The following is a 25,556-nucleotide window of genomic DNA, read 5'->3' as shown; positions in this document are numbered from 1 at the left end:
AAGGAGAAGAAGAATAAGAAGACGAAGGAGAAGAAGAAGAAGACGAAGAAGAAGAAGACGATGATGAAGAAGAAGACAATGATGAAGAAGAAGAAGACGAAGGAGAAAAAGAAGGAGAAGGAGAAAGAGGAGGAGAAGGGGGAGAAAGAGGAGGAGAAGGAGAAGGAGGAGAAGGAGAAGGAGAAAGAGAAGAAGGAGGAGAAGAAGAAGACGAAGGAGAAGAAGAAGAAGACGACGAAGGAGAAGAAGAAGACAATGATGAATAAGAAGAAGAAGACAATGATGAAGAAGAAGAACAAGACGATGATGAAGAAGAAGAAGAAGAAGAAGGAGAAGAAGAAAAAGACGAAGGAGAAGAAAAAGAAGAAGAAGAAGACGAAGGAGAAGAAGAAGAAGACAAAGGAGAAGAAGATGAAGACGAAGGAGAAGAAGAAGAAGATGAAGGAGAAGAAGAAGACGATGATAAAGATACCTTCAGGACGGGCGCCAGGAAGACGGAGATCCCGGTGAGAAGGAGAAGAAAGAGAAGGAGGAAAAGGAGAAGGAGGAGAAGAAGAAGAAGGAGGAGAAGGGGGAGAAAGAGGAGGAGAAGGAGGAGAAGGAGAAGGAGGAGAAGGAGAAGGAGAAGGAGGAGAAGGAGAAGGAGAAGAAGGAGGAGAAGAAGAAGACGAAGGAGAAGAAGAAGAAGACGACGAAGGAGAAGAAGAAGACAATGATGAATAAGAAAAAGAAGAAGAAGAAGAAGGAGAAGAAGAAGAAGAAGACGAAGGAGAAGAAAAAGACGAAGAAGAAGAAGACGAAGGAGAAGAAGAAGACGATGATGAAGAAGACGATGATGAAGAAGAAGAAGAAGACGATGATAAAGATACCTTCAGGACGGGCGCCAGGAAGACGGAGATCCCGGTGAGAAGGAGGAGAAAGAGAAGGAGGAAAAGGAGAAGGAGGAGAAGGAGAAGAAGAAGAAGACGAAGGAGAAGACGAAGGAGAAGAGGAAGACGACGAAGGAGAAGAAGAAGAAGACGATGATGAAGAAGAAGACGAAGGAGAAGAAGAAGAAGACAATGATGAATAAGAAAAAGAAGAAGAAGAAGAAGAAGAAGAAGACAAAGGAGAAGAAGATGAAGACGAAGGAGAAGAAGAAGAAGATGAAGGAGAAGAAGAAGACGATGATGAAGAAGACGGGCGCCAGGAAGACGGAGATCCCGGTGAGAAGGAGGAGAAAGAGAAGGAGGAAAAGGAGAAGGAGGAGAAGGAGAAGAAGAAGAAGACGAAGGAGAAGACGAAGGAGAAGAAGAAGACGACGAAGGAGAAGAAGAAGAAGATGAAGGAGAAGAAGAAGACGATGATGAAGAAGAAGACGAAGGAGAAGAAGAAGAAGACGATGATGATGAAGAAGAAGACAAAGGAGAAGAAGAAGACGAAGGAGAAGAAGAAGAAGACGATGATGAAGAAGAAGAAGACGATGATGATGAAGAAGAAGACGACGATGAAGAAGAAGACGATGATGAAGAAGAAGAAGACGATGATGAAGAAGAAGAAGACGATGATGAAGAAGACGATGATGAAGAAGAAGAAGAAGACGACGATGAAGAAGAAGAAGACGATGATGAAGAAGAAGAAGACGATGATGAAGAAGAAGAAGATGATGATGAAGAAGAAGACGACGATGAAGAAGAAGACAATGATGAAGAAGAAGAAGATGATGATGAAGAAGAAGAAGACGATGATGAAGAAGACGAAGACGATGATGAAGAAGAAGAAGACGATGATGAAGAAGAAGAAGAAGACGATGATGATGAAGAAGAAGACGATGATGAAGAAGAAGAAGACGATGATGAAGAAGAAGACGAAGGAGAAGAAGAAGAAGGAGAAGAAAAAGAAGAAGACGAAGGAGAAGAAGAAGAAGACGAAGAAGAAGAAGACGATGATGAAGAAGAAGACAATGATGAAGAAGAAGAAGACGAAGGAGAAAAAGAAGGAGAAGGAGAAAGAGGAGGAGAAGGGGGAGAAAGAGGAGGAGAAGGAGAAGGAGGAGAAGGAGAAGGAGAAAGAGAAGAAGGAGAAGAAGGAGGAGAAGAAGAAGACGAAGGAGAAGAAGAAGAAGACGAAGGAGAAGAAGAAGAAGACGACGAAGGAGAAGAAGAAGACAATGATGAATAAGAAGAAGAAGACAATGATGAAGAAGAAGAACAAGACGATGATGAAGAAGAAGAAAAAGAAGAAGACGAAGGAGAAGAAGAAGAAGACAAAGGAGAAGAAGATGAAGATGAAGGAGAAGAAGAAGAAGATGAAGGAGAAGAAGAAGACGATGATAAAGATACCTTCAGGACGGGCGCCAGGAAGACGGAGATCCCGGTGAGAAGGAGAAGAAAGAGAAGGAGAAGGAGGAGAAGAAGAAGGAGGAGAAGGGGGAGAAAGAGGAGGAGAAGGAGGAGAAGGAGAAGGAGGAGAAGGAGAAGGAGAAGGAGGAGAAGGAGAAGGAGGAGAAGGAGAAGAAGGAGAAGAAGGAGAAGAAGGAGGAGAAGAAGAAGACGAAGGAGAAGAAGAAGAAGACGACGAAGGAGAAGAAGAAGACAATGATGAATAAGAAAAAGAAGAAGAAGAAGAAGAAGAAGGAGAAGAAGAAGAAGAAGACGAAGGAGAAGAAAAAGAAGAAGAAGAAGAAGACGAAGGAGAAGAAGAAGACGATGATGAAGAAGACAATGATGAAGAAGAAGAAGAAGACGATGATAAAGATACCTTCAGGACGGGCGCCAGGAAGACGGAGATCCCGGTGAGAAGGAGGAGAAAGAGAAGGAGGAAAAGGAGAAGGAGGAGAAGGAGAAGAAGAAGAAGACGAAGGAGAAGACGAAGGAGAAGAGGAAGACGACGAAGGAGAAGAAGAAGAAGACGATGATGAAGAAGAAGACGAAGGAGAAGAAGAAGAAGACAATGATGAATAAGAAAAAGAAGAAGACGAAGAAGAAGAAGAAGAAGAAGAAGAAGAAGAAGAAGAAGAAGAAGAAGAAGAAGAAGACAAAGGAGAAGAAGATGAAGACGAAGGAGAAGAAGAAGAAGAAGATGAAGGAGAAGAAGAAGACGATGATGAAGAAGACGGGCGCCAGGAAGACGGAGATCCCGGTGAGAAGGAGGAGAAAGAGAAGGAGGAAAAGGAGAAGGAGGAGAAGGAGAAGAAGAAGAAGACGAAGGAGAAGACGAAGGAGAAGAAGAAGACGACGAAGGAGAAGAAGAAGAAGATGAAGGAGAAGAAGAAGAAGACGATGATGATGAAGAAGAAGACAAAGGAGAAGAAGAAGACGAAGGAGAAGAAGAAGAAGACGATGATGAAGAAGAAGAAGACGATGATGATGAAGAAGAAGACGACGATGAAGAAGAAGACGATGATGAAGAAGAAGAAGACGATGATGAAGAAGAAGAAGACGATGATGAAGAAGACGATGATGAAGAAGAAGAAGAAGACGACGATGAAGAAGAAGAAGACGATGATGAAGAAGAAGAAGACGATGATGAAGAAGAAGAAGATGATGATGAAGAAGAAGACGACGATGAAGAAGAAGACAATGATGAAGAAGAAGAAGATGATGATGAAGAAGAAGAAGACGATGATGAAGAAGACGAAGACGATGATGAAGAAGAAGAAGACGATGATGAAGAAGAAGAAGAAGACGATGATGATGAAGAAGAAGACGATGATGAAGAAGAAGAAGACGATGATGAAGAAGAAGACGAAGGAGAAGAAAAAGAAGAAGACGAAGGAGAAGAAGAAGAAGACGATGATGATGAAGAAGAAGAAGACGATGATGAAGAAGAAGACGATGACGAAGAAGAAGAAGACGATGATGAAGAAGAAAAAGACGATGATGAAGAAGAAGAAGAAGAAGAAGAAGATGATGATGAAGATACCTTCAGGATGGGCGCCAGGAAGACGGAGATCCCGGTGAGGACAAACACGATGATCCCCGTCACTCGCTGTTCTCTGAGGAGACAAAAGAAATATTCTTATCAATATAAATCCCCCCCATCCCCCATCCGATGATGCAACTTCAGTGCTACGACCCCAACAACCCCCCCCCCCCCCAGAGTGACAAAAGTAAGTACACCCCTCAGTCACATTTCTTGTATCTTTTCATGTGACAACACTGAAGAAATGACACAAAAGCCCAGATTCACAGAGAGCACGGCGCACATTACGCTGCCGTAGAGTAACCGCCGTATGCTACGCCACGCAGCGCAGAGAGGCAAGCATGGAATTCAGCAAGCCAGTGCTCCTAACGCTGCGCCAGCGTGGCCTGGTTTTCAAAGGTGTACGCCGGCGTAGGTGGAAGTGGGCATGACCCATGCAAATAAGGCGTGACCCCATGCAAATGATGGGCCGAGCGCCATACAGATACGTATCACTAACTGCGCATGTGCCGTGACGTGAACGCATCCCCCTGCGCCTGCTCACAACCACGTCGGAACAACTGCCTAAACTACGCTGGATCACTGCGTACGCCCTGAACGTAACCTACGCCCAGCCAGACACACGTCCAAAGTTAAATACGCCGGCTTGTGTTCCCTGGTGCAGACCTGAGCATGTCTGCTGCCGGGTTACACCTCCTTTATGGGGAATAACTTTACGCCAGACGTACAACTTAAGCACTCCTCGCATATCCTGCATTGGGCGCACGCACGTTCGTGAATCGCCGTATTTCCCTCATTTGCATATTTTAATGGCTAATCAATGGGAGCGCCACCATGCGTCCAGCCTAAATGTGCGCCCACCCTACGCCGGCGTAGGCAAGTTACGTCGGCGGGGTAAAGCCTGTTTTTAGGCGTATCTTAGTTCGTGGGTCTGGCGCACAGATAGGACGGCGCACATTTGCACTTACGTCGGCGTAACTTGCGTAAGTGCTTTGTGAATCCGGGCCTTTGTATCTACAATGTTGTGTAGTGAGTGTACACAGGGGGGGAGGGGTGTACAGGGGGGAGGGGTGTACAGGGGGGGGAGGGGCCAATGAATGCCAACATGTACTGTGACATACTGAAGCAGAGCAGGGTAGTATTCCAACATGATAACGACCCCAAACACACCTCCAAGACCACCACTGCCTTGCTAAAGAAGCTGAGGGTAAAGGTGATGGACTGGCCAAGCATGTCTCCAGACCTAAGCCCTATTGATCATCTGTGGGGGGAAGGGGAAGGTCTCTAACATCCACCAGCTCTGTGATGTCATCATGGGGGAGGGGAAGAGGACTGCAGTGGCAACCTGTGAAGCTCTGGTGAACTCCATGCCCAAGAGGGTTAAGGCAGTGCTGGAAAATAATGGGGGGCCACACAAAATATTGACACTTTGGGCCCAATTTGGAGATTTTCACTTAGGGGTGTACTGACTTTTGTTGCCAGCGGTTTAGACATTAATGGCTGTGTGTTGAGTTATTTGTTATACAAGCTGTACACTCCTCCCCCCCTGTGTACACCCCTCCCCCCTGTACACTCCTCCCCCCCCCTGTGTACACCCCTCCCCCCCTGTGTACACCCCTCCCCCCCATGTACACTCACTACACAACATTGTAGATACAAAGTGTAATTTCTTCAGTGTTGTCACATGAAAAGATACAAGAAATGTGACTGAGGGGTGTACTTACTTTTGTCAGATACTGTATGTCCCATTACAATTCCTATATACTATAGGTGACTAATGACTTGAAGCTACAAGGAGAACTCCGGTTATAACCTACAGAAGGCAGAATCATCATAATTTGTCTTGTGGGGGTCCCAGAAAAGGGCGGGAAGGTCAGTCCATAGAGGGCGGCTCCTCCCGGTGGGTTCCGATGGCGGGGAGTTCTAGGTCTGCCGGGGGACCTCTATAAAGGTAAACTTTCCTTTCACCAATCAGAGGTCCTCCGTAGTGGTCTGTGTCTCCCACTTTGTGAATTCAGAGAGGATATCAGAACTCCCATTATGACATCATTTATAGGAGGAGCTTCTGGATAAAGATAGTCTAGGGTTAGGGGTGGCCCATCTCTGCGATGGGGGGGACCCATCTCTGTGACGGGGGGGGCCATCTCTGTGACGGGGGGTAATCTTCTACACACTTGGAAAGCTCTGTCTATGACATGTTGTGGAAGTTTTATGAAGATGTATGTAATATGTATTGTCATAGTGTAGCGCAGTGTTAGTTCTCCCGCTCTAAAGAGCTGACTGGGGCGGACTGACGCTGGTTGAGACCCGTCTGGTAGTAGAAAACTTCCTGAGGTTGGAGAGAGGTGTTTGCGGAGTGGGGATATGTCTGCCGGCGAAGGGCCCCTGTGCGATGCACAGAACGATCGTCTGGAGGGGATATGATCGCTCTGCAAGGACATCATCGGTTATGGGGGGATGGGCGCTCTTGTCTCTGCTGTGTCTGATCAGCACAGGTCGGGACTCGTAGTGTACATCTGCAGATAACCTCCTATCCACAGGAACGGTAGTATAATCCGGGTATGTGTTGTTCCTTTCTGAACAACGCAGAAAAAGGATTCCTATCAGCGGTAATACGGGAGTCTTTGGGTTGTTCTGGTCAGAGACGGAGTCCATGTTTGTCAGCCATGCGGCTTCCTTTTGTTTAGTTGAATAAAATGTCTTTAACCCCTTGCTTACTGGGCACATATACCCCCTTCCTGCCCAGGCGAAATTTCAGCTTCCGGCACTGCTTCGCTTTAACTGACAATTGCGCGGTCGTGAAATGTGAGTGAGTGAGAAACTTATATAGCGCAACACATGTGAACTGAATGGCCTCTGGGCGCTTGGTATCCATTCCATGGGCCCTCAGAAGAGATGGGTCTTGAACTTTCTCCTGAAGGCCAGGTGGCTCCCAAACAAAATTGGCGTCATTTTTTCCCCACAAGTAGAGATTTATTTTGGTGGTATTTGATCACCTCTGCGGTTTTTAGTTTTTGCGCTATAAACAAAAATAGAGCGACAATTTTGAAAAAAAAACCACAATATTTTTTACTTTTTGCTGTAATAAATATCCAATTTTTTTAAAAAAAATAATAATAATTTTCTCCTCAGTTTAGGCCGATATTTTCTTCTACCTATTTTTGGTAAAAAAAAATCGCAATAAACGTATAGGGCCAGATTCACAGTCCGGCGGCGCAGCGTAATGTAACCCGTTTACGTTACACCGCCGCAAGTTTTCCGATTTAGTGCCCGATCCACAAAGCACTTACCTGGAAATTTGCGGCGGTGTATCGTAAACAGGTCCGGTGCAAGGCAGCCCAATTCAAATGGGGCGGGTACCATTTAAATTAGGCGCGCTCCTGCGCCGGACGTACTGCGCATTCTCCCGTCGCAAATTTCCCGACGTGCTTTGCGCGAAATTACGACGCGCCAACGTTTTGTGAATCGCAACGTGAAAAAAAGACTTGCGCCGGGAAAAAGAAAAAATGTAAAAAAAATTCAAAAGCGACGCGGGAAAGACGGGTATACTTTAACACGGTGGAGTAATTTTACACAATGTTAAAGGTGCCCTATCTTTGCGACGGAAATCTAACACTCGCGACGACGTAACGACGGGAAAAATCTTTGTGGATCGCCGTAACTCCTAATTTGCATACCCGACGCTGTATTAAGACGCAAACTCCCCCCAACGGCGGCCGCGGTACTGCATCCTAAGATCCGACAGTGTAAAACAATTACACCTGCCGGATCTGCTGGATATCTATGTGTAACTGATTCTATGAACCAGCCGCATAGATAGAAACAGATAAGGCCCCGTACACACCATAGAATCTATCCGCAGATAAATCCCAGCAAATGGGTTTCAGCAGATAGATTCTATGGTGTGTACACGCCAGCGGATCTGTTTCCGCGGATATTTATCCCCTGGGATGGATTCCAGCAGATCGGATATTTGCTGACATGCAGAACAAATCCATCTGCTGGAATCCATCCCAACGGATGGATCCGCTCGTCTGTATAGACTCACCGGATCCATCCGTCCAAAGGGATTCCCCGCACGCGTCGTAATGATTTGACGCATGCGTGGAATTCCTTATATGACAGCGTCGCGCCCGTCGCCACGTCATAATCGCGGCAACGGCGCGACACGTCATCGCCAGAGGATTTCCGCGCGGATTTCAATGCGATGGTGAGTACACTCCATCGCATAGAAATCTGCGGAAATCTTTGAGAGGATTTATCTGTGGAAACGGTCCGCTGGACCGTATTCGCGGATAAATTCTATCGTGTGTATGGGGCCTAAGACGGCGTATCAGGAGATACGTTGTTGTATCTGCTCTGTGAATCTGGCCCATAGTGACTGGTTTGCGCAAAAGTTATAGCGCCTACAAAATAGGGGACATAATTATGATTTTTTTTTTATGATTTTTTTACTAGTAATGTCAGCGATCTGCGATTTTTATCGGGCCTGCGACATTGCGGCAGACACTTCAGACACATTTTTGGGACCATTCACATTTATACAGCGATCAGAGATATAAATATGAACTGATTACTGTATAAATGTGACTGGCAGTGAAGGGGTTAACTCTAGGCGGCGATCAAGGGGTTAAATGTGTAACCTGGGAGTGATTCTTACTGTGGGGGGAGGGGGTGACTGGGGGAGGTGACCGATGCTGTGTCCCTATGTACAAGGGACACAAATCGGTCTCCTCTCTCCCTGACAGGACGTGGAGCTCTGTGTTTACACCCCATCATTACACAGAGCTCCACGGTCCTGCTCAGTTACAGGGCAATCGCGGGTGCCCAGCCTCCATCGCGGCCGCCGGGCTTGCGCATTGTGTTCCCAGTAACACAGCGGGTGCGCGCCCCCTAGTGGCTGTGAAAGACGAGGACGTCATATGATGTCCTGTCAGAACAATAGGACTATCGTGCCGCAGTCATTTGACGGCGGCCGGTAGTGTAGTGGTTAAAGCAGAGGTTCACCCAAATGACATCTGTGATGCATTTGCCTATATGTCTCAGTCTAATTCTCCCTGCTTGCCCTGTGTGATTCTGTCCTCGGCTAACAGGCTATTGACGTGCTAATGTCCCCTCACTATTTCTAAAGGTTAATTGATCTATTGTGTTGTGTGAAGGAGATCTGTGTTTAAGTGGCTTGTGTTAATTATTCTGATTGCTTCATTGTGGTAATTATCTCTCTATATGCGGGGTCGAGCGGTCTAGTTAATGTATTCAGTACAACTAGTAATCAGCGTCCTTGATGTCATTGTCTAAAGAAAATGTGTTTTCAGCATCGGCTCCGTCGTGTCTGCCTAATCATCTGTATGGAAGCCCCAGTGTGAGGGGGCGGAGATTTGTCATTGTAACAGTTTTGGAAATGACATATAAGCTGTGTGATATAACATTAAAGGCTGTCTTGTTCTAGCAGTAAGCCTGGACTAATGTGTGGCTTAATGGGCGATCTCAGGAATATTCCTCCTAGTGGAATATTGGGGTGACGTTCTTATGGAAGAAGGGAATCTTTGACGGGGATATCATACCAATACCGTCACAATTGGTTGGCAGCGGTGGGATTTTCCCTTCTATCCCCCTTCACACCCGGATTCCAAGCAGACACTGGAAGAACTACTGGAAGTTCGTGGAAGGATTGCTAGCAACAAAACCAAGCGGGTCATCATAGCAGAATCAATGGAGATAGACCAGGAGGACGGGATTGCAGCAACGCCAGCAGTACAAGAGATGGAGACACCAGTGATTCAGGAGGAGGAATCGCCAGCCAACAAGCTAATGAGAGAGAAGCTAGCATGGTTCGGCCCGAACCCAACGACGGATGTGGTGCTGAAAGTGATGGACCTGTTAGCGAAGGAGGCTAAACAAATAAGAGACGCAGAACTACAGAAGGATAAACAAATAAGAGACGCAGAACTACAGAAGGATAAACAAATAAGAGACGCAGAACTACAGAAGGCTAAAGAAATAAGGGACGCAGAACTACAGAAGGATAAACAAATAAGAGACGCAGAACTACAGAAGGCTAAAGAAATAAGGGACGCAGAACTACAGTTAAAACTGGCAGCAGTCCAACAAGCAGCCGCACATTCTCCAAACAGTGAGTACAGCACAGCAGACACAAGGAAGATTCCGTTTAGCGCTTTTAAAGCTTTTGATGAAAAGGACTGTGAAATTGATAACTACCTGGCAGATTTTGAGCGACAATGTAACCTGCACCGAATAGCTAGAGGAGAGTGGGTTTCAATATTGTCAGGCAAACTGTCAGGCAAAGCTTCTGATGCTTTCCGGACCGTGCCAGATCAGGATATCCATAGCTACGCCCGGGTTAAAGAAGCGCTCGTGGCTCGTTATGCAGTAACCCCAGAGTCCCACCGACAGAAGTTCAGGGACTCACGCAAAACCACGGAAGACTCTTACGCGGAATGGGCATGCCAGTTATCCCGGTCGGCCTCTAACTGGGCTAACAGCAGCCAGGCCACCACCGCAGAGGACATTTTGCAACTAATGCTCCTGGAGCAATTTTACAATCACATCCAGACGGACGTCAAAGACTGGGTGAGAGATCGCAGGCCCATGACTCTACCAGAGGCCGCGAAGTTGGCGGATGAATATGCGGATACTCGCAAGACGAACCAGGTCACACCACGGGTACAACCTCCACGACCAACGGCGCCCTCACACCCACCAGCCGCTAGATACCAACCACCTAACAGACCGATGACATCGAGCCCTCGCTATCCACGCCAGGAGGACAACGAACAACGCTGCTTCCGGTGCAAACAGCTGGGTCACTTCAAGCAGAATTGCCCCCTGAACGACAACACCAGGTCAAATTGGTCTCAACCTGGGTACCGCCCACCAGCAGCAGCCCATTGTGTAGACTCGGCTTGGGATCTCCAGGAGCTGGGTCCGGAAGAACCATCGGACACCATTTACGAAGTCCTCACGGTACAATCTGGTATTACGGACAACAGGGAACACCATTGTCAGCTGGTCATGGGCGACAGCCCTGAGCCGGAGGGACCCTGGAGGGAGCGGGGCAGAAAGAGGCACCGCCGGCTACCCCCCAAGAAGAAGAGGTCCTGGAAGCCGTATAACAAGCTGACCTGGGAGGAGAAGAAGCGACTGGAGGAGAGGGAGTAGCAGCGGGCATCCCAGATGCGGGCCTACAGGACATGAGCAAGCAGGAGCTGATCCGTGAGTACATGGAGCTGGAGGAGTGCATAAGCCGCATGGAGGAGGAGAACAACCACCTGAGGTCACAGCAGGCTGACCCCCCCAGGCTCCATGAACTGGAGATGGAGCTGGAGAAGCTCAAAGAGGAGAACTGGCGGCTGCGGAGGGAGCAGAGGGTGGCTGACCCTATGGGGCCCTGATTCCCCCCCCCCCGAACTCTGAGCACCGGTGCTACAGCATTTCAACAAATATAACTTTTTCTTTTTATGAATCTCCTGTGACTGTCACTTCAGAGCCATAACCTGCCCCTCCCATAGCGGGACACCTAGACGGCGGCGCACAGACCCATTCGCCGTCTTCACACTGACTTCTGGTGACTCTGCAGATCGCACAAAGACTTGGGGACTGAACGGCGTGTGATCTGACGACCCGGTGGCATACCTGAGTCTGAAGCAGTTGCCAAGGGAGGTCAGTCACGCCAAACGGAGTTAACCTCGGACTAAAAGCTCTAAACCCGTCAACCCTACTGGACCAGGGAAGGTCCAACCGGGTTTGCCGGAGCAGGGAGAAAAAGGGGGGCCATTGTGATGCATTTGCCTATATGTCTCAGTCTAATTCTCCCTGCTTGCCCTGTGTAATTCTGTCCTCGGCTAACAGGTTATTGACGTGCTAATGTCCCCTCACTATTTCTAAAGGTTAATTGATCTATTGTGTTGTGTGAAAGAGATCTGTGTTTAAGTGGCTTGTGTTAATTATTCTGATTGCTCCAGTGTGGTAATTATCTCTCTATATGCGGGGTCGAGCGGTCTAGTTAATGTATTTAGTACAACTAGTAATCAGTGTCCTTGATGTCATTGTCTAAAGAAAATGTGTTTTCAGCATCGGCTCCGTCGTGTCTGCCTAATCATCTGTATGGAAGCCCCAGTGTGAGGGGGGCGGAGATTTGTCATTGTAACAGTTTTGGAAATGACATATAAGCTGTGTGATATAACATTAAAGTCTGTATTGTTCTAGCAGTAAGCCTGGACTAATGTGTGGCTTAATGGGCGATCTCAGGAATATTCCTCCTAGTGGAATATTGGGGTGATGTTCTTATGGAAGAAGGGAATCTTTGACGGGGATATCATACCAATACCGTCACAACATCTACATAAGACCAAATTCTTTATCCTTCTAACATGTACAGTGGGCACTTTTTAGGCTGTACATGCCTTATAATCGCTGTTTTCAATCCGGCTTCCGGCTACTCACTCCCGCGGGAGAAGGCGTTTCTATCCTGAGGCGCAATGTAGTCTGGGAGTTCGCCCAGATGAGTGATGCAAAAAATGCAAAAAACAAGTGCCTACTGTACATGTTAGAAGTATAAAGAATTTGGCCCGGATTCACAGAGAGCGGGCGCAAATTACACCGCCGTAGCGCAAATAAAATACGCTACGCTGACGCAGCGCACAGAGGCAAGCATGGAATTCACAAAGCCACAGCTCCCAAATCTGCGCTGGGTTTCGAAGGCGTAAGTCGGCGTAGGTGGAAGTGGGCGTGAGCCATGCAAATGAGGCGTGACTCCATGCAAATGAGGCGTGAGCCATGCAAATGATGGTCCGAGCGCCAGACAGGTATGTATCACGGACTGCGCATGCGTCGTGCCGTGGACGCATCCCTCTGTGCATGCTCACAACCACGTCGGAAAAACTGCCTAAGATACGCCGGATCACTGCGTACGGCGTGAACGTAACCTACGCCCAGCCAGACACACGTCCAACGTAAACAACGTAAAATACGCCGGCTTGAGTTCCCTGGTGCAGCCCTTTGCATGTCTGCTGCTGAGTTACACCTCCTTTATGGGGAATTACTTTACGTCGGACGTACAACTTACGCGCACATCGCGTAGCCTGCGTCGGGCGCACTTACGTTCGTGAATCGCCATATTTCCCTAATTTGCATATTTGAATAGCTAAAAAATGGGAGCGTCCAGCCTAAATGTGCGCCTACGCTACGCCGGCGCAGGCAAGTTACGTCGGTGGGTTGAAGCCTGTTTTTAGGCGTATCTTAGTTTGTGGATCCGGCGCACAGATACGAAGGCGCATATTTGCACTTACGCGGCGTATCTGGAGATACGTCGGCACAAGTGCTTTGTGAATCCGGGCCAATGGTCTTATATAGATGTTATTTGGGTGAACCTCCGCTTTAAGGAAAAGACATACACCCCGTCTCTACTCAGACACGCCCATAAGACTCCCTTAGCCATTATTCATTGGTTGTTTGTATTAACTCATCCTGTTGGAAGGATTTCATGTGAGGTCATTTCCTGTGAGGTCATTTCCTGTGAGGTAATTTCCGGTGGAGGTCATTTCCTGTGATGTAATTTCCTGTGAGGTAATTTCCTGTGAGGTAATTTCCTGTGATGTAATTTCCTGTGATGTAATTTCCTGTGATGTAATTTCCTGTGATGTAACTTCCTGTGGAGGAGGCAATTGGCTGTTGGAGTCCTCACTTCCTGTTTCTCATTGCTTTTGTTGTGTTGGAATACAAACGAAGGGCATGCTGGGTAGAGGCCAGAAGAGGATGATGTGGTGATGTCGGATTTCTTGGGATATACGGGGAATAGAGTGATAGGGAAGATGTATTGTATCATGAGATGGAATGTCTGCCGATCAGCGCTCAGCGCTCCACGTATATCAAACATAAGCATGTCGGGGACGCACCTGACTCCCAGGAACTGCGGCTGTTCCCCGGGCGCGCTCGTCTCGGTCTCCATCTTCAGGCTGTCAATGTGAGCGATGGAGATGACAGTCGCCGCCACATACCAAGGAAGACCCATGAAGGAGCAAATGGCCAGCAGAACCCCGACCCAGAAGAGGTCCATGTGATACCCGCAGGCTTTCTGAAGAGAAATAATAAACATAAATTCATATAATGAGCACTCCTAGAAATGTCATAAAATTCCAGCATAACACAAAATACAAATAAAACCTATGCAATACATACACCAAAAGTATTGGGACACCGGCCTTTACACACACATGAACTTTAACCCCTTCCATACCGGGGGGCCTATCCTGGCTCTTCTCTCCTTCATGTACAAATCCTCATTCTCTTGCTAGAAAATTACTCAGAACCCCCAAACATTATATATGTTTTTTTTTAGCAGACACCCTAGGGAATAAAATGGCGGTCATTGCAACTTTTTATCTTGCACGGTATTTGCGCAATAATTTTTTATTTTTTGGAAAAAAAAAGTTAATGAATTCAAAAAATAACAAAACAGTAAAGTTAGCCCAATCTTTTGGTAAAATATGAAAGATGATGTTACGCAAGGTAAGTAAATAGATACCTTACATGTCACTCTTTACAATTGCGCACACTCAGGGAATGGCGCCAAACTTCGTTACTTAAAAATCTCCATAGGCGACGCTTTGAAAATGTTTACAGGTTACCAGTTTAGAGTTACAGAGGAGGTCTAGCGCTAGAATTATTGCTCTCGCTAGAATTATTGCTCTCGCTATAACGCACGCGGCGATACCTCACATGTGTGGTTTGAACGGCGTTTACATACGTGGGCGGGACTTATGTGTGCGTTCACTTCTGAGCGCAAGCTACCGGTTACAGGGGCGCTTTAAATTATTATTTTTTTTATACTTTTTTTTATTTTTATTTTTTTGATCACTTTTATTCCTATTACAAGGAATGTAAACATCCCTTGTAATCGGAATCTATTGTGACAGGTCCTCTTTATGGAGAGAGGCGGGGTCAATAAGACCTCCCCCTCCCCCCACATCTCTCCTCCAGGCTGGAAAGCATGAGATTGTGAAAAAAAATCACAGATTTCATGCTTACTAGCTGCAATTGTGACTTTGTTTACTTCCGGGTACCGGGCGTGACGTCATCACATCGCGCCCGGGCCTCCGACGGTAATAGAGATGACTGGTGACCATCTGGTCACCGGTCATCTCTATGCTTCCCATCCGGCACTGGACGATTCTTTCTCCGGGCCCCCGATGGCATTGGAGAGCCCGGAGAAGCACCGGATGGCGGCGGGAGAAGGGGGGGGGGGGGATGTCCCCTCCTGCCACCTATAAGAACGATCAAGCAGCGGAACCACCACTTTGATCGTTCTTATGGTGCGCAGGATCGCCGCACAAAGCCCAGGACGTCATATGAGTATGTGCGGTACAGAAGAGGTTAATGACATCCCAGTCTTAGTCCGGAGGGTTCAATATTGAGTTGGCTCCGCCCTTTGCAGCTATAACAGCTTCACCTCTTCTGGGAAGACCGTCCACAAGGTTTAGGGGCGTGTCTATGGGAAGGCCGTCCACAAGGTTTAGGAGTGTGTCTATGGGAAGGTCTGTCCACAAGGTTTAGGGGTGTGTCCATGGGAAGGCCGTCCACAAGGTTTAGGGGTGTGTCTATGGGAAGGCCGTCCACAAGGTTTAGGGGTGTGTCTATGGGAAGGTCCGTCCACAAGGTTTAGGGGTGTGTCTATGGGAAGGCCGTCCACAAGGTTTAGGGGTGTGTCTATGGGAAGGTCCGTCCACAAGGTTTAGGAGTGTGTCTATGGGAAGGTCTGTCCACAAGGTTTAGGGGTGTGTCCATGGGAAGGCCGTCCACAAGGTTTAGGGGTGTGTCTATGGGAAGGCCGTCCACAAGGTTTAGGGGTGTGTCTATGGGAAGGCCGTCCACAAGGTTTAGGGGTGTGTCTATGGGAAGGCCGTCCACAAGGTTTAGGGGTGTGTCTATGGGAAGGCTGTCCACAAGGTTTAGGGGTGTGTCTATGGGAAGGCCGTCCACAAGGTTTAGGGGTGTGTCTATGGGAAGGCCGTCCACAAGGTTTAGGGGTGTGTCTATGGGAAGGTCGTCCACAAGGTTTAGGGGTGTGTCTATGGGAAGGCCGTCCACAAGGTTTAGGGGCGTGTCTATGGGAAGGCCGTCCACAAGGTTAAGGGGTGTGTCTATGGGAAGGCCGTCCACAAGGTTTAGGGGTGTGTCTATGGGAAGGCTGTCCACAAGGTTTAGGGGTGTGTCTATGGGAGTGTTTGACCATTCTTCTAGAAGAGCATTTGTGAGGTCGGGCACTGATGTTGGATGAGAAGGCCTGGATCACAGTCCCCGCTCTAATTCATCCCAAAGGTGTTCTATCGGGTTGAGGTCAGGCCAGTCAAGCTCCTCCACCCCAAACTCGCTCATTCATGTCTTTATGGACCTTGATTTGTGCTCTGGTGGGCAGTCATGTTGGAAGAGGGAGGGGCTGTCCCCAAACTCCTCCCACAAAATTGGGAGCATGAAATTGTCCAAATTCTCTTGGACCGATCGGATTTGCTGCTAAGATCGGAAGGTCTTTCTTGCAATTATGGGATAAAAGAAAATGGGAGCCAATCAGAGAAGTTCCTCCTTCCGGGTTCCTTCGTACCTTCAGCTTGTTCTCCTTCCTGTTGACGATGACAGCGGTGATCTGTTCATCCATGAAGATGAGAATCGTCACCAGCAGAGCCGGCAAGGCGCTGGCTAAATAGATCCACCAGGGGTTCTTACCAAACGGGAAAACGAACCAACCGCGGTCCGGGCGCGTGGGCTGGTGGAAGAAGAACACAGGAAATGTCTGCCGGAAAATGAACTCAACAAGAAAACGTTAAAGATCAGAAAGAAAGGAATACATGCTGAGATCTCAACTTCATCTGTAACCAGGTGTTAGGCCAAGGTCTGTACATAGGAGGGACACAACTGTCTTATCTGAGGGGCTTCTATGTGACCACAAACAGAACAGACCAGCCTTTCATGGAGTAAAGGTGCCCAAATAGTACTTTATTGATTCTAGTAGGACAGCCGATTGTCTCCTGATGAAACCAATCCTGGCGAAACGCGTAGATAGCTTTGCCTGAAACCAGATGTGACGGACCAGCCGGGACGGAGGCTTCTGGAGGGGACTTCTGACTATGGGCCCTGGATTTTTGGGGGAACAATACTCTTTGTGAGGTGTAGGTCTGGGGGCCTTGAAGTGACGTGGTCCGCGTCCCCCTAAAACACACTGGGCTGGATTCAGCAAGAATTTACGTTGGAGTATCCATAGATATCTATAGATACGCCGCGTAAATTCAAAGCTGCGCCGGCGTATCTTCTTTCTGTATTCAGAAAACAAGATACGCCGAAATTAGGCTAAGATCCGACTGGCATAAGTCTCCTACGCCGTCGTATCTTAGGGTGCATATTTACGCTGGCTGCTAGGTGGCGCTTCAGTCGATTTCAGTGTAGAATATGTAAATGAGCTGGATACGCCGATTCAGAAACATACGTACGATTTTTTTACGTCGTGTGCGTAAGGCTTTTTCCGGCGTAACGTTACTCCTGCTATATGAGGCATAGCCAATGTTAAGTATGGACGTCGTTCCCGCGTCGATTTTTGCGTCGTTTACTTCGTTTGCGTAAGTCGTTCGTGAATAGGGCTTTGCATAAATTACGTTCACGTCGAAAGCATTGACTATTTGCGACCTGATTAGGAGCATGCGCACTGGGATACGTTTCACGGACGGCGCATGCGCCGTTCGTGAGAAACGTCATTTACGTGGGGTCACACTTAATTTACATAAAAACACACCCACATCTTGACAATTTGAATTCGGCGCGCTTACGCCGGCAGATTTACGCTACGCCGCCGTAACTTACGGAGCAAGTGCTTTGTGAATACTGCACTTGCCTCTCTAAATTGCGGCGGCGTAGCGTAAATAACATACGCTACCCCCGCACAAACTTACGTCCCCCTACCTGAATCTAGCCCAGTGACTCTGGGACCCCTGTATACGTCATATTATAGTGATGACGTCATAATGTTGGGGCTCATAGAAGATGCTGATGTCATCAACTCCACCCACCCGTCTGTCTGTTGGTGGCTATGATGTGTTTATTGTAAATAAGTCTGGTGTGGGATCTCCTTTCACGCAGGCGGACTCCGAGATTTGTCCGCTGATCTCCGCTGAGCCAGCGGATGACAAGCCCCTCCCTTTTTACTGAGAAGGGAGGGGCTTGTGCAGCGCCGCTGTCTCCTATGGAGCGATCTGATGAAAACGCACAGCATGTCACCCGATCCGATCCGCTATGGACGGATGGGGACGTATCGCCATACGTCTGATTTTGGCGGATTGGATCGGGTCGGATGTCAGCGGACATGTCTCCGCTGACATCCAACGCTCCATAGGACTGTATGAAATTACAAAACTGAGAGGCGGACCTGAACGGTCCAATCGTGTGAAAGGGGCTTAAGAGTCTTTCACCCATTGCTGTTTGTGATATTTATCTCTGCTATTGTGTGAAGGAGTTCTGTGTTGATTGATGATAATGTGTATTGTAGTTGGGGAGCTAGGAGACGGCAAGTCTAGGACCTGAGAGGTCACGTCTCTGAGTCACCTAGGCTGTCTGAAGGATTCGATAATTAGCTCATGTAAATTAGGTTTCTGGTTACAGTTTGTATTGTCATCCTTGTGTATATATTTGTGTGAAGGAGTTCTGTGTTGATTGATGATAATGTGTATTGTAGTTGGGGAGCTAGGAGACAGCAAGGACCTTAAAGGTCACGTCTCGGAGTCACATAGGCTGTCTGAAGGATTAGATAATTAGCTCATGTAAATTAGGTTTCTGGTTACAGTTTGTATTGTCCTCCTTGTGTATATATTTGTGTGAGGTCCCAAATAAAAGGTGATTCCTGATGTACTCCAGGACTGGTGTGGTTTGGTGACTGGGGGGGGGGGGGTTAAAGAGTCTTGGATGGTGCTGGTTCTGGACAGAGGAAGCATTGAAGGCGGACCTAGTCCCGGGTTCATCACAACCAAAAACACTGATATGTAGAGGGAAGGAGGAGACACAATGGAGAGGGGAGGAGGAGACACAATGGAGAGGGGAGGAGGAGACACAATGGAGAGGGGAGGAGGAGACACAATGGAGAGGGGAGGAGGAGGAGACACAATGGAGAGGGGAGGAGGAGGAGACACAATGGAGAGGGGAGGAGGAGACACAATGGAGAGGGGAGGAGGAGACACAATGGAGAGGGGAGGAGGAGACACATGGGAGAGGGGAGGAGGAGACACATGGGAGAGGGGAGGAGGAGACACAATGGAGAGGGGAGGAGGAGATACAATGGAGCGGGGAGGAGGAGATACAATGGAGCGGGGAGGAGGAGACACAATGGAGAGGGGAGGAGGAGACACAATGGAGAGGGGAGGAGGAGACACAATGGAGAGGGGAGGAGGAGGAGACAAAATGGAGAGGGGAGGAGGAGACACAATGGAGAGGGGAGGAGGAGACACAATGGAGATGGGAGGAGAAGACACAATGGAGAGGGGAGGAGGAGACACAATGGAGAGGGGAGGAGGAGACACAATGGAGAGGGGAGGAGGAGACACAATGGAGAGGGGAGGAGGAGGCACAATGGAGAGGGGAGGAGGAGACACAATGGAGAGGGGAGGAGGAGACACAATGGAGAGGGGAGGAGGAGACACATGGGAGAGGGGAGGAGGAGACACATGGGAGAGGGGAGGAGGAGACACAATGGAGAGGGGAGGAGGAGATACAATGGAGCGGGGAGGAGGAGATACAATGGAGTGGGGAGGAGGAGACACAATGGAGAGGGGAGGAGGAGACACAATGGAGCTGGGGGGGAGGAGACACAATGGAGAGGGGAGGAGGAGACACAATGGAGAGGGGAGGAGGAGATACAATGGAGCGGGGAGGAGGAGACACAATGGAGTGGGGAGGAGGAGACACAATGGAGAGGGGAGGAGGAGACACAATGGAGCGGGAAGGAGGAGACACAATGGAGAGGGGAGGAGGAGACACAATGGAGAGGGGAGGAGGAGGCACAATGGAGAGGGGAGGAGGAGACACAATGGAGAGGGGAGGAGGAGACACAATGGAGAGGGGAGGAGGAGACACATGGGAGAGGGGAGGAGGAGACACATGGGAGAGGGGAGGAGGAGACACAATGGAGAGGGGAGGAGGAGATACAATGGAGCGGGGAGGAGGAGATACAATGGAGTGGGGAGGAGGAGACACAATGGAGAGGGGAGGAGGAGACACAATGGAGCTGGGGGGGAGGAGACACAATGGAGATGGGAGGAGGAGACACAATGGAGAGGGGAGGAGGAGATACAATGGAGCGGGGAGGAGGAGACACAATGGAGTGGGGAGGAGGAGACACAATGGAGAGGGGAGGAGGAGACACAATGGAGCGGGAAGGAGGAGACACAATGGAGAGGGGAGGAGGAGGAGACACAATGGAGAGGGGAGGAGGAGACACAATGGAGAGGGGAGGAGACACAATGGAGCGGGGAGGAGGAGACACAATGGAGCGGGGAGGAGGAGACACATGTATCATGGAGGAGTATATACGAGGCGTTCTCCTGCAGGGAGATGATGTTTCTTCAAAGGTCTGTCAGGGATCTTCCAATATTATAATACGGGTTGTTTTAGGGGGCGGGGAACTGTTAGGCCGGTACACACGATTGGGCCAAACTCACATCGGAATTCCATTGGAGTAAAACAGAACATGTTCTCTATGTAAACTCCGATGGTGTGTTCCGGACTTTACAGTCCAATGTTCTGGTCTGGCTGAGGATTTGGGTTGAAGTGATGACATGAAGGATTCGGGGATCGGGTGATTTTAGGTGATCGGTGAAGTGTCGGGGCTCAGGTGGGGGTGATTTTAGGTGATCGGTGAAGTGTCAGGCTCAGGTGGGGGTGGGTTCAGGTGATCGGTGAAGTGTTGGGCTCAGGTGGGGGTGGGTTCAGGTGATCGGTGAAGTGTCGGGGCTCAGGTGGGGGTGGGTTCAGGTGATCGGTGAAGTGTCGGGGCTCAGGTGGGGTGGGTTCAGGTGATCGGTGAAGTGTTGGGCTCAGGTGGGGGTGGGTTGAGATGATCGGTGAAGTGTCGGGCTCAGGTGGGGGTGGGTTCAGGTGATCGGTGAAGTGTCGGGCTCAGGTGGGGGTGGGTTCAGGTGATCGGTGAAGTGTCGGGGCTCAGGTGGGGGTGGGTTCAGGTGATCGGTGAAGTGTCGGGGCTCAGGTGGGGGTGGGTTCAGGTGATCGGTGAAGTGTCGGGGCTCAGGTGGGGGTGGGTTGAGGTGATCGGTGAAGTGTCAGGGCTCAGGTGGGGTGGGTTCAGGTGATCGGTGAAGTGTCGGGGCTCAGGTGGGGGTTGGTTCAGTCGTTGGGTTTGGTGAACAGATAGGAATAGGTTGGAGATCCGGGACATTGGAGGTCTTGTGTGATCGAAGCTTTGCACTTAGGACCCCCACAATGGGACCCCCGTCCTTCGGGGACTTCTATTCTTGGTCAGGTTGATATTATAAGCAGAAGGTGAAGGAGATGGAAATGGGGGGACACACCGGAGCATGCATGAGTTTCATGGAACACGAGGGGGGGGTTACCTTGAAATCGGTGGGCACTTGTAGTTTGGGAGTATTTAATCCTGAGAGCATGTCCAGACCAACAAAGAGCAGGATGGACATGAAGATCGAGAAATCGCTAATAAGTTTACGAAGCTTAAGAACGCAGCAGAGAGAAGGAGAAGAAGGAGAGAGAGAGACAGTTAGAAGATCAAAGACCAAGCGAGAAACATTTCCAAATATTTGTCCTTCATTTCCCTTCATTGAGCCGACCTCTGAGGACAACTTTCCACGCCAAATTTATCACCAATCCCGTAACAAAAACGCCAAATGTCTGGAGTGGGATAGATGGTCCCCCCCATACTCCCCCCTATGGTAGGATAGATGGTCCCCCCCATACTCCCCCCTATGGTAGGATAGATGGTCCCCCCCATACTCCCCCCTATGGTAGGATAGATGGTCCCCCCCCATACTCCCCCCTATGGTAGGATAGATGGTCCCCCCCATACTCCCCCCTATGGTAGGATAGATGGTCCCCCCCATACTCCCCCCTATGGTAGGATAGATGGCCCCCCCATACTCTCCCCTATGGTAGGATAGATGCCCCCCCCATACTCCCCCCTATGGTAGGATAGATGGTCCCCCCCCATACTCCCCCCTATGGTAGGATAGATGGTCCCTGTAACGGACATATGCATGCTGCCGGGACAGTTATAATCTTCGTGCAGGGGGACTACAAGGAACTGCATGGCTTGTCACAATTGGATGTACCGCATTGTATTCTGAGCTCAAAGGGTTAATTGGACAATGGTCTCTTTCACTGCTAATTGCTAATGTACCCTTCGCATAGCTAATGAACTCTCTCTTGTGTAGGTAAACAGCCCCCCTGTGAGGTGTATGCTGAGGGGGATTATGTGTGAGTGATAATTGTTTTAAAGGTTAATTGAATTCTATGTGCCTGGCCAGGAAATGTTAAGTGGGGTGAGGTGCCGAAGCGTCTAGATACTGATCAAGTGATTAATTCAAGGAGATGTCATTGTTCTTGTAACAGTTGTAAGCAGATATAAGCAGGTGAAATATGCCAAATAAAGTGAGTCTGCTTGACTCTGCAAACGTAGCCCGTCTCGTTTCTTGGAAGGGCGTTCGATGGGATATACCGGCGGTACCTGCATATCGCAGCTTGCCAGGGAAAAGGACGTCTCCAGCGGCTGAGACCCTCACACCAGTGGGTAGCCGTTACATTGGTGGCAGCAGTGGGATGGTCCTTTTATCCAAAGAGCAAGTGCTGAATGGAGTCGCAGTACGCCAGGCTGAAAAGATCCACACTGAAAGATCTATTGGAGAGTCGTGGTAGGAGCGCCAGCAACAGACCACGGAGGGAGCTGATAGCTGACCTGCTGGAGCTGGACGAAATGGATGGATCCATGGAAGGAACGGAGCCCCTTGCACCGGTCAGCAAAGAAGATGTAATTACTGGGATTGTACAGCGGAGATTATCCTTGTATCCAGAAACGTCCGTGGAACTAATAAACCAGCTGTTCCGGGAAGCAAGGGAGGAGATACAAACGAAGAGGGGACAAGAACTGGAACTGGTAAGAGCGAGACAGCCCATTACACCTGCAGTTCCTACCCCCCCACCTGCTGCTACAGGAAAGAAAATACCGTTCACTGCATTTAAAGCTTTTGTAGAAAGTGAGGAGGAAATTGATGGATATTTGGCGGACTTTGAGAGGCAGTGCTCACTACACCAGGTACCACCAGACCAATGGGTCACTATTTTGTCGGGGAAATTGTCGGGCAAAGCCAATGAAGCCTTTCGGGCTCTCGCCCCAGAGGATATTTTACAATATCAGCAAGTTAAAAAGGCGCTGCTAACCCGATATGCCGTAACGCCAGAAGCATACCGCCGGCGCTTCCGGGAGTCCAAGAAGATGGCTGTGGACTCCCACATGGAATGGGCCAACCAGTTACAAAGGGTGGCATCCCTTTGGGTCCAAGGGTGCAAGGCCAACACCGGGGAGGAAGTATTGCAGCTGTTCCTAATGGAACATTTCTTCCAAGACCTGGCCGCAGACATACAAGACTGGGTACGAGATCGCCGTCCCGCTAACTTAAACGAGGCGGCTCGGCTAGCAGATGAGTACGCGGAGACAAGGAAAGTAAGCCAGGGTACTATGCGGCTGGCTCAGAAGGTAGAACTGCGTACTCCAACCGTCACCCCACGCCCAGAGTTTCGGGCTCCAGTCCCACCACGTCCTCAGGGGCCTAACAACTACCCCCGGGATTCGCCTAGGGTGACGTGCCATCACTGCAGCGACACGGGACATATTGCTCGTTATTGCCCTTTGAGAGCTACAAATAACAATTGGAGACGCACAACACCCAACACAGAGGTCACTCCATCACGTCCCTCTGCGGCCCACTGCCTGGAGACCGAGGGGGTCCCTGAGGAATGTCTGGGAATTTGGTATGAGGCAGACCCAATACAAGCGGCCTCTCCGGATAACCGTCAGCATCACCGTCAGGAGGTACGGGTGAATGGACAAGTAGCACAAGGCCTAAGAGATTCCGGGACTACTATCACTCTGATTCAAAAACATCTGGTAAAGCCAGAGAACGTGTCCACTCGCACAGTTGCCGTCCGGGTCGCAGGGGGTGCTGTATTTCGCGTACCCACCACCCGGGTGCACTTAGACTGGGGAGCCGGGTCAGGAAAGACCACAGTTGGTATCATGGACAACCTACCTGCCGAGGTGGTGCTGGGCAACGACATTGGCCCTCTGACTTCGGCTTATTTACCTACACCTGCTGCTGCTTGTCCCGTGACCACCCGCGTTGCTGGAATCAACTCGCTTGCTGCTGAGAACCGGGTACGACTACCTTCCCCGACATGTACTGTAGATCCGGCACAATATCACAGTCTAAAATGGGAATGTGACAAGTTGGCCAGTGAGAAATCAGAGATGCAACGACACTATGTCATGTATTATGAGATGTCCCGTGGCCTGAACATTAAAATGCACAAACAGGCGGAAATTGTCAAAAGATTAAATGGGATTTGCATCCAGGTGGTGCCGTATTTGTCCCAAGAGCATCAGCAACAGGTTTTGGGAGCCATTGAGAGAGCAAAGCAAGTGACTGTTCCAGAACTGAATTCTATTATTCACCGTCACCATCAGCTACCGACCTGGTAAGCCAATAGGAAGGCCGACGGACTGTCCAGGCAAACGGAACTTTTACCCTAACAGCAGACCGGACATCCCCAAGTTGACCCGAAAAGGATCAATCCGGGTCTGCCGGAGTGTTCCACAAAGGGGGAGTAGTGTAACGGACATATGCATGCTGCCAGGACAGTTATAATCTTCGTGCAGGGGGGTATGGGAACTGCATGGCTTGTCACAAATGGATGTACCACATTGTATTCTGAGCTCAAAGGGTTAACTGGACAAGTCTCTTTTCATTGCTGGAATGCTAATGTTCCCTTCGCATACCTAATGAACTCTCTTTTGTGTGCAGGTAAACAGCCCCCCTGTGAGGTGTATGCTGATGGGGATTATGTGTGAGTGATAATTGTTTTAAAGGTTAATTGAATTCTATTGAGAAAGGAATGTGCCTGGCCAGGAAATGTTAAGTGGGGTGCGGTGCCGAAGCGTCTAGAGACTGGTCAAGTGATTAATTCAAGGAGATGTCATTGTTCTTGTAACAGTTGTAAGCAGATATAAGCAGGTGAAATATGCCAAATAAAGTCAGTCTACTTGACTCTGCAAACGTAGCCCGTCTCGTTTCTTGGAAGGGCGTTTGATGGGATATACCGGCGGTACCTGCATATCGCAGCTTGCCAGGGAAAAGGACGTCTCCAGCGGCTGAGACCCTCACACCAGTGGGTAGCCGTTACAGTCCCCCCCCATACTCCCCCCTATGGTAGGATAGATGGTCCCCCCCCATACTCTCCCCTATGGTAGGATAGATGGTCCCCCCCCCATACTCTCCCCTATGGTAGGACAGATGGTCCCCCCCCATACTCTCCCCTATGGTAGGATAGATGCCCCCCCATACTCTCCCCTATGGTAGGATAGA

The 25,556-nt window shown here is 49.2% G+C and overlaps 1 protein-coding gene across 1 annotated transcript in view; it reads right to left on the bottom strand.

Moving 5' to 3' along the window:
- The window catches only part of LOC120930248 (electrogenic sodium bicarbonate cotransporter 4-like), a gene marked incomplete at its 5' end in the record, with an annotated part of 90,857 nt that overhangs the window by 27,184 nt on the left and 38,117 nt on the right, over positions 1-25,556 (bottom strand). The window contains 4 exons of the mRNA XM_040341472.1: positions 3,904-3,976; positions 13,818-13,996; positions 16,520-16,681; positions 21,522-21,635. Of these exons, the coding sequence (XP_040197406.1) occupies positions 3,904-3,976; positions 13,818-13,996; positions 16,520-16,681; positions 21,522-21,635 (528 nt within the window). The remainder of the gene's footprint in view (positions 1-3,903; positions 3,977-13,817; positions 13,997-16,519; positions 16,682-21,521; positions 21,636-25,556) is intronic.

This window comes from Rana temporaria, chromosome 3 (assembly GCF_905171775.1).
Source record: "Rana temporaria chromosome 3, aRanTem1.1, whole genome shotgun sequence".
NCBI lineage: Eukaryota > Metazoa > Chordata > Amphibia > Anura > Ranidae > Rana > Rana temporaria.
Note: the sequence above shows the minus strand (reverse complement) of the source record. Positions and strands in the feature narration are given on the sequence as shown.